At 47.6% G+C, this 9,800-nt stretch overlaps 1 protein-coding gene across 1 annotated transcript; it reads right to left on the bottom strand.

Annotated features, from left to right (window-relative positions):
* Positions 1-2,471: 2,471 nt before the first annotated feature.
* RPL3 (ribosomal protein L3) lies at positions 2,472-8,881 on the bottom strand (the record flags this gene model as incomplete). The annotated part of the gene is made up of 9 exons (XM_010297109.1): positions 2,472-2,578; positions 3,308-3,427; positions 3,940-4,035; positions 4,531-4,632; positions 4,917-5,077; positions 5,471-5,657; positions 6,894-7,029; positions 7,916-8,084; positions 8,689-8,881. Coding segments are annotated over 9 exons (1,209 nt in total), but the record flags the coding sequence as incomplete, so codon positions are not given.
* Positions 8,882-9,800: the final 919 nt, after the last annotated feature.

The following is a 9,800-nucleotide window of genomic DNA, read 5'->3' as shown; positions in this document are numbered from 1 at the left end:
GTCAAGAGAAGGTGGTTTAAAAAAAAAAAAAAAAAAAAAGCCACCCTAAAGCCAGTTTCTGAGCTCTCGGGAGCTGTTGGACCAATGTGTGACCTGCACTGTTTGCTACCTATTGCACTGGGGACTGTCCCCAAACCAGAGGACAGAAGCTCTACAGGAGCAGCAAGGCTGGGGGGATGAGGGCTGCCAGGTGGACTCAGCCATTAGCGGCGGGAAGCTTTGCCAAAACCAGCTCAGTGTCTCCCAGCTTCAACCTCCACCCACATGGCTTGGCTGGGACCTCCCAAACCTGGATCCCAGGAGCTCCCCAAGCAAAATGCCTGGGAGGCATCATGGGGCTTTAGGGAGCCCTCGGAGGGGCCAAGAGGGATCACGTAGCTCTGGGTGACCTGACATCAGCTAAGCAAGGTTCTTCTCCAGGCCAGCCCCACCAGTGAGCCCTTGGGGACAAGTGTCCCGCACACCATCTACAGAGGGAGGAGCGCCACCTCCTGACGTTGGGTGTCCTCTTATCCCCAGGATGGAAAAGAATTAAAAACCACTGTTGTGGGGTTTTCCCCCGATCCAGTGTTTTATCAGTCAGCAACCATCGCTTCAAGAATAAACAAACCAAAGTCTGGCACTGGGTCCCAAGCTGAAGCAGCTCCTCCTGCTAGACACGCACCAAACATCTTCAGCAAGGACAGCATTCTGTCAGGACTGCTTCCTTCTTTCTTAGGTGCTAATTTGACTAAAAATCCCCCCCTGCTACCATTGCCACTTCAAAACACATTCACCAGCTCCCCAGCCTCCACCAGAGCCCTCACCACAAGGGCTGATTTGACAAAATGAGATGCTTTTAACAGATTTTGATCAAGGTGGCACATAGCTCATCATGGATGCTCACCCTCCACAAGTCACCATTTATCACAATAATCCCAGTTCCCCCTGACTGGTTTGATTGAAGCAGCAGTAGCCAGCAGGGCTGGCTTAGAGCCAAGTGCTTGCTAGCTGGCTAGCACATACATGGTTTAAAATGCCCATCTCTGAGCCAAGCAAAAAGACCACCTAAGGCTCCCTAACGAGCAGGAAAGCCTCAGTCTGGGGGGCTGCTTATAAAACTGTGGCCACAAGCTAGATCAAGGTTGGAAGTTCCGCTTCCCTGCATTGGGGGAAATCCTAATTTAGGGCTCTTCTCTACCTAAGTGCTGATTTGTGACTTGTAGGGGGAAAAAATAAAATAAAACTAATGAGCAAAACCTCTCTTGTTACACTTGGCTGAAATCAGGCAGCAGGTTCATGTGTTAAATGAGGCTGACAGGGAGCCAGCCAGCCTGAGCAGTCATGGAGTCTGGTTTCTAGGGAAACAAGGTAAATGTTTTTCCTCCTTCTTACCACCTTTTAACTCTTAGAAGGTTCTCACGCATCACCACAGGAACTATTCTCTACATCCACCTTTCCTCATTTCAGTTAGAGCAAATAGGATCAATCTGGGTCCATCTTTGGTGTGTAGACCTGGAGTTACTGCCTCAATCACTGCCATGTCTCCAATTACAGAGTGAAGGATATGCCAGCACTATTATCTAAATTTACACAAGAGCCTTCAGTCAGGCTACAGGCCGCAGTGTGGAGCAGACAAGCACTAGCACTGCCTTTCTTGGTATAAGGCCTCAGCTCCCATAGCCACCATGCTTGGGTGAGGTCTGGTGCTGTACGCAGAGCCAGCCCCTGCACGCAGGCCCTGCGCCTCCCCTGCCCATCGCCAGGGAACAGGGCTGGGACCACCACCCAGAGTGTCCCCCCTCAGGAGCCGATGAGCACGTCAAGCCATGCAGGAAGGCAGCACCAGCAGCACTTGCAGCTCTCCCTCCTCCTTGGAGGGTGGGATGCAGAAGTCACCCTTGTCTCCTCCCAGGTGGGCCTGTTCCCTGCCACCATGCACAGCTTTTCCAGCAGGGATGGGAAATGGATTCGCAAACACAGAGGTGCTGCAGAGGTTGGAATTTGCTCTCAGAACAGCAATGAGCTGCCTTAGCAAACAGCATGCAGGCTACATCCTGTCCATCAGGCAGAAACTGGAGGGTTGCCATGGCAACAACAGCCAACATCAACCACCTACCCAAAATTTAGTGATGTTTCAACAATCTGAAGTAGTTTCATTAATTTCAAAACCAGCTTGATTTAAAGGAGCTCTCTAGCCACCTGGCAGAGAATTAACATATATAATAATATATCAGCAACTGCAAACAAATTTAGGGCTGCTGCTGCTTTGCTATTTCACACAACCAGAGGGGACTTGCTCTGCCCCAAAAATCTTTGCTCTCCAAACACATTAATGACAACTTCCTTCTCATTACAGGATGCTGTTACAAGTTGGATGCTCATGAATTTGAGCTTTACACACTGCTTTGGTTTGGTTGATCCCACACACAGGGCCTGCAGCAAAAGCACCAGACCTGACACAGCTACATATCAACAAAGAGACCAAATTCATTTCTTTAAAATATTTATTTTTTGGTCTGAGAGCACACAGGCCACAGGACTGTTCCACACATTAAGCTGTCTCCTCTTTTGCAATTCGATCTTTCTTGAGAGGTCCCTGGAAAAAAAAAAAGAAACTATGTTAAACAGCAGTCTGTAGCCAACACCATATCACATCCCAATTACAACACCGTCATTTCTTCTCCTCTTGCTACAAAGAAAGGCAAAAGCAGCCCTCAGTGTTGCACCCGGCTGGAAATCCCAAGCCCCATCCCCACAGCTACAGGTTTTGGGGGAAAGCTGAATTTGAAGCAGTCACACCACACCAAATCGATGACTTCATACGTAACAGAAGAAATGCTGGTGCCACCTTGTGGAGAAGCTCCTGTGCATCCCGCAAGCAGCTGGGTCAGAGCACCATTCAGCAAGGGCCTCACACCCCAGGCTCCCCACTTGCTTTCTCCAGCAAGTGACAGATTGAGAATGCCACCTGCAACCCACTGTGAGGACCATCACTCAGAGCTGCTCTCACAAGAAATGCAGTTGCAAAGCCACCCCCCATGGGTGTCAGATACTGCTCTGTGCTTGTTTCCACCTGTGCCCAAACATGGCAACACCCTTCAGGCACCAAGTGCTGCCTGCCACAAGGGAAGGGAGACCCCAGCCCTTGCTGTGGTTATAACCAAGCTGGCAAAACGAACCCTCTGGACTGAAGCTACACACTTTGTTTCACAGAAATGTTGGCCCTTTGGTGGTAACCAAAAGGTCAAGCTACTAACTGCCCTTAGCTGAAAGACAATACAGAGATATGCAATACAAAGCTGCCAGCTTCAGAAAGTGTCCTTACCATGAAAGCCTTCTTCTCCTCAGCTGTCTGGAAGCGGCCGTGACCAAATTTGGAGGTTGTGTCAATGAACTTCAAGTCAATCTTCTCCAGGGCTCGGCGCTTGGTCTGCACAAGCAAGGACTACAAGAGAGACGCCAGGTGAGTACGCAGCAGCAGCTTGCAGCCTGCCAGTATGCTGGCTGCTTCTCCTTACCACTTCCACAGAGAACACTTCCAAGTCACTCTGACCTCATGCTTCAGCTGCTATTATGTGCAAGGAGCACTTACCAATAAGCCAGCCAGCATCTTTGGCCTTCAAGGCTGGCCAAAGACTGGTTAGCCCACACAAGCATCAGCGAGCAAGCCCAAGCCTGCCCTCCAGCATCCTTACAGTCCACAGGACTTCTCAACCCTAAAGCACACCCTTCACTGCAAACAGCCCAGGGCTGAATTAACTGAGGAAAGAACCTCATGCTACTCCCGAGGGCACTGATAGAAGGCAGGTTTGTGTGCACATGCCCAACACTCTTCTAGACTTTTCTTTCTAGCTGGCTACATGAATCCCCACAGCAGCAAGCAGCAGCACCGTACCAGAGGCAGTGCAGCCAACTTAAGCTGTTCGAGGCCATCTGGCCACGGGCCACACTACTCACCTTGCGCAGGGTTAGGACCCTCTTCTTGGTCCCAACAACACAGCCTTTCAGCATGATGAAGTCATTGGTCACCTCACCGTAGTGGACAAAACCTCCCTGAGCAAGGAGAGAACAGTTAGTGCTCTCTACAAAGCAGGACCAGCGATCATGCCTGCCTAAAGCTCGATGTTCTCACAGCACTTCTGGGTCTCAGCCATTCCCACATTTACTGAAATCCCGTTCCCAGTATTACCTTTCGCTGGTCAAGTTTCTTGATATAGCAATTTACTTGCTGCTGTAAGACTTCTGCTAAGAACAGCAGCCACAAGATGCTGACAAAACAGCAAAAGCTGCTCTCCCTGCTAAGTTATTCCTTATTTACAAGTATCATTTCTAGGTTTGTAACATCTCTCTATACTATTGTCACACATCAAATGCAATTAGCAAGTTACACAAGTCAATACTGAGAATGACTACACAACACCACCTCCCACAGCAGCCGAGTGCTATCTCAAGAGCTCTTCATGCATTTTGCAACTTGCACCAGGCCCATTTGCCTCTTAAGACTGCAGCTCACAACCAGACTTTCACCACACAGCTGCAACAACTCACCAGAGGGTTAATGCTCTTGTCAGACAAGTCATAGTCAGTTGATGCATTGTTTTTTATCAGCTTTCCATCCTTGATTTGGTAACCTTGGCCAATCTTGTAGATCTAAAAATAACAAGACTTTCTACTTAGCAGAAGAAAGGGCTTGTCATCAGCCAAAACACAAAACAATTCTACGTAAGGTTGGAGAAAAATGTCTATTGCACTTTGAAAGCATGTGGCCATACAAGGATTTTGTGGTTATCCAACATAATGGACTATGGTTACTGCCTCCGAGATTGCAATCAAAGAGCAAAGTGTCCAAAGCAGAACTCTCCACACATTCACTGCCATGCAGTAAGTGACAGTGCCCAGCTCCCATTTCCTCCCAGCAGTTCAGAGACACAAACCTTCTTATTGATTTCAGTCCGGTGGTGATACCCCTTCTGACCAGCCCGGGCCACAGAGAAAGCCACACGAGCAGGGTGCCATGCACCAATACAGGCCACTTTGCGCAGGCCCCTGTGAGTCTTGCGGGGCAGCTTTTTGGTGTGCCAACGGCTGGTAACACCTGAAACAAGAAGCAAACAGTGTTGCTAACTATTGTCAAGCAGAGGTGTCACCTAATTGTTCAACTAGAGTTTAAGTTACCTTTCAAGCTGCTGTCCCCAGGCAACAAAAGGGAAGCCCAGACACAGCATCCCAGCACCCTGCCCCAGAACCACCCACCCTCCTTCCCTGGCTGTCACTGGGTTGTGTTCTCAGAAGGAAGGCAGCATGGAATGACTCCTCATGGATATCAGGCACTGTGCCCAGCGCTTATTCCACCGTCTCATCATTGAACCGTGACAGCAGTATGGATTTACCTCCTCTGCTCTTAGCCCACACACTTGGGGAAACTCAAGGCTGGATTTCATTGAAGTCTTTATCCCAATCACAAGGATGAGAACTTCCATGCATTTACCTTTATATCCTTTGCCCTTGGTGACTCCAATGACATCTATCATCTCATCCTGGCCAAAGACACTTGACACAGGCACCTGCTGTTCCAGCTTCTCCCGGGCCCAGTCCACTTTCTCAGCAACAGTGCCACCATTGACCTGGATCTCCATTAGGTGAGACTTCTTCTGTCTTAGGGGAAGCAAACGCATCTAGGAAACAAAGGATGAAATTCAGCTCCTGCTTTTTCAAGATGGACCTTTCATTGACTACCCCAGTAGTGTTCTGGACCCGGCCTAATCAGCTTTTCTAACTAAACATATCCTTTTCCAAGATATAAATCTTCAACATTCAAAAGTAAAAGGCCCTGCTTTAAGGCTGTGCTGTAGCTTAAATGACAAGTCACAGTATCTGGCAGTTATATGCCAGCCACAGGAACCGAGAATTGTCTCTAAGCCTACAGCCATCAGTCAAACTCCATCCAGGAAGAACAGTAAATAACAAGGGTCTTGAATTGAAAGAGGGTAGATTTAGATTGGACATAAGAAATTTTTTAGTATGAGTGGTAAGACACTGGCACAAGTTGCCTAGAGAATTTGTGAATGCTCTGCCTGGAAGTGTTCAAGGTCAGGTTGGACAGGGCTTTGTGCAACCCGATCTGGTGAAAGACATTCCTACCCATGGCAGTGGGTTGGACTAGATGATCTTTAAAGGTCCCTTCCAACCCAAACCAAGTTATGATAAAGCCTGCTACAGTGAAAGACACTTTGGGTAAGGTCACATTTACAGTTACTTCTGTATTTAGCAGAGGGACTGATACAAATCTTACAACAGCAGCTGCAATATTACCTTTGCTGTCTAGTATGGGAAACAAATTCTAGTAAGATTAGCAGTCATAACTAGACATCTTACTGCATTTACAGCAAACTCAGATTTAGCTACATCTCCCAAGTGTGGCAGAGCTCTGATGGCTAAGGGAGACACCACGACACCACTCAGCCATCCACCTCCTCCAGCTGAGGAAGAGAAGCCACCAAAAGCCTCCAAGTGTTTGCAGTCCCTATAAAACACAGCCTGAAATGATGCTGAACACAGGAACCGCAGAGTTAAGTGTTCAGCCTGGTTTAATTTGTAGCTGGAATTACAAGACCCCAGGTCTACATGGTATGAGCAAGGACTGAGTCCAAGAAGTTCCTACCATGGTTCAGTCTTTTGGACACTACTTCAGAAGATTGAAGGCTCAGAAGATTCAGAAGCCCTCAAGGCTCCTCAACCACCTTGTGAGCACCCGCTCTGTACAGAGTGAAGAGTGCTAGTATTTGTACTGTGCTGAACAGTTAGCATCAGGCTGCAGGGGAGGGTAGAAGTCTCCCTCCAGAGATGGATCAAGCTTTATGCTTGCTCTCTTAGCTGTTTCCAGTGTACATCTGAGTCCTGCAGGCACTTACCTGAGTGTGAGCCATGACTCTAATAACCTGGCAGTATTTCTTCATGCTATTGAAATCTTTCTCCAACTGCTTTTTGCCCTCCTCATCTTGCCACTTCTTGCAGTATTTGGTGAAGGCCTTCTTCTTGGACTTGTGCCTTCAGGAGCAGAGCAGAGACAAGGTTTGGCTAAGCCCTTCATCAATCCCCTGGGAAGTGGGGATGAGCGGAAGGAGCTGCCACCTCAGCTGGTTTCGGCTCATTGCCAGCTTCTAAGAACTCTTTTCTACTGGCAAGCGGAGCCTGGAGCTCATCAGACAGAGGCAAAGTTGCCACAGCTGAGCGGAGCTGCCATGAATTCCAAAGCACATTAACATTCACAGTACAGAAGACTGTAGAGAGATGTCAATAACAGAGAAAACAGATCTTTAAAGCAATTGTCAGGTCACTGCTATCCACTTTAGAATACTGTAATTTCCCCCCTCACAAGCCTGAGCTATGCCCAACAGTAAGGTCATTACTGTAACACCCTTGAGATCATTATTGCTCTACTCTGACTTCTGGCTCTGCAAAGTTCATGAACAGGCTGTAAGCTCTAGACACACTGGAGTCATACTCAGGCAAATGTGCATACTTTGAATCACAACAACAGTGCCTGGAACAGTAATCAGAAGTGGCACTTGTCTTCCCCTTTCCTGAGAAAACAGGGCTACAGTCAGGACTCGACACTCAACAACAAGCGCCAGAGGCGATTTCCTTATGTCCGCCCGTCGAAGTATCATCACATGTAGCCTGTTAAAGACATCTCAGGCAAAAACCAACACTGTCATGCCCACACCAAGGCGGCCACTAACTAACATTAGGCAGTCACCCTCCCAAGAGCCATTCCTACAGCCTGTCCCATTATTAGGCCAGTTCATCAAGGCCAAATACTAATTGCTGAAAAGCCTGTTCGAAAAGCTGTACTAGCATAACCCGCAACCCAGCAGAAAAAATACACCATGGCAGGAGATTAAGGCAACATGCAAAAGCCCTGCTCTCTTACCAGTTCTTGTAGAAGCGACGCTTACACTCATCACTGATGTGCTCAGCAAAGATGGTCTTGAAGCTGCGGAGACCACGAGGAGTCTGCACGTAGCCCACAATGCCCACAATGACCATGGGAGGAGTCTCCACTATAGTCACTGCCTCGACCACCTCCTTCTTGTTCACCTCTGGATGAAGACAAATACAGCACAATTAACACCAGCATCAGCTACTAAACATCATCTGTTCTTGCTCACTCACAAATGCTTCATGTGAAAGGTTAAATGAGTCAAGTTCTTTTCACAAAGGCCAAGATGATGCATGGTAAAATGACCAACTACAAGTTTTAATTTAATGCCTTGCAAAAATTTGAGGCTGGCTCAGTATGAAGCACAAAGCCTGATAGGCAAAATGGATGATAGCAAGCAACAGAACTGCATTGAGGACTCAGCAAAATAAAGCTTGAAGTCAATTTACTTATGTGTGCCTGTTGAGAAGAGGGCATCACAAGTAGCCTGTTACAATACAACTAAACCAAACCATCAGGTGACTGTGCATCTCAAAACAGGACTGTTAACAAGACAGCCCCTGCTAGACATGAAGTCTTGCCACTGGGACATCACTCACATTGAAGTGGGAGGGGTTTGGGTGCTTTATACTCCACCTACTCAAGGACTTTGAACAGGGTAAAGTCAAGCCAGGACTAAAATCCAGAGCTACTAACAAACACGTCATCTTTCGTCATTCATAAAGAAAACCACCTCCTCTATTAAGAGGAACATTAATACATACTGGATCCAGGTCTGTCAACTTCACGAACAATGTGGGTCATGCCAGCTTTGTATCCCAAGAAGGCAGTGAGATGGACAGGCTTGCTGGGGTCATCTTTGGGAAAGCTCTTCACCTTTCCCCTGTGCCTGCTACTGCGCTTGCGGGGCAGGAAACCCAGAGACCCATGCCTTGGAGCTGAGAACTTGCGGTGAGACTAGAGAGAAAATAAACATTCAGTGTTTGCTATAAAGATTCACTTATGCCCACTTAAGGGACAAGGCCAATTCTCTTCTTGTCCTGAAACAAGACATTTTGCATTCTACAAATTCTTCACAATTATCAGCTGTTTGGCTTCTGAAGTCCACTATAGTGTTATAAGAATGTAATCATCATGCCCCAAGTATGTCCTTCTTGGATTTCCTTGACGGCCCCTCCCATTAAAGCTTATTTTAAGACACCACCAAGTCCCACTCTGGTTAGGGAACCACACAAGCTGTAGTTTGGCCACAGCATGCCAACAGAATTTCAATGCACCCCAGAAGCCTAGAAATGGAGAAGTACAGATAACTTTATGGTATGTTTCAACAGATCACTAACACTATGAAAACAAGCATTATAAAACAAATTTATGTTTTAAAAGCTGCAGTAAAGCAGGATTTCAACAGCCACATTTTGAGCCATCTAAGTTGTTCTCAACTACCAGCCCTGGAGCCTCCCTCTGCCACCGGAGAGCCAAGTAAGGCTGGATTCTACCCAGAAAACCTTTAGCCCAACTAAGAATTACCCATCTAATCTCAAGCCCAAATTTAAGAATAATACTGTACAGCTGAACACGGTGCCTAACAACCAGTAACTAAGAAATATGTCTTCCTTTAAAAAAACTTGATCCTATAGACGACAAGCGGTGAACTGCATTATTCGACTGAGTACTCCGTTTTCCCCCCCCCCCACCCCGGCCTCACTACGCTTGCAGAAACGTACGAAGAAGCCTCATTCTGACCGCTCTCCTGGCCCGCAAATGCAGACCTGCGGCCTGTGACCTGACGGTCTAGTCAAACAGACATTACTGCCGGGAGCTCTCTAAAGAGCACCATCTCCCCGCTAAAAAAAGCGACATCAAACCCCACCACGTG

Source organism: Phaethon lepturus, unplaced genomic scaffold (assembly GCF_000687285.1).
Source record: "Phaethon lepturus isolate BGI_N335 unplaced genomic scaffold, ASM68728v1 scaffold3361, whole genome shotgun sequence".
NCBI classification, from domain to species: Eukaryota; Metazoa; Chordata; class Aves; order Phaethontiformes; family Phaethontidae; genus Phaethon; species Phaethon lepturus.
Note: the sequence above shows the minus strand (reverse complement) of the source record. Positions and strands in the feature narration are given on the sequence as shown.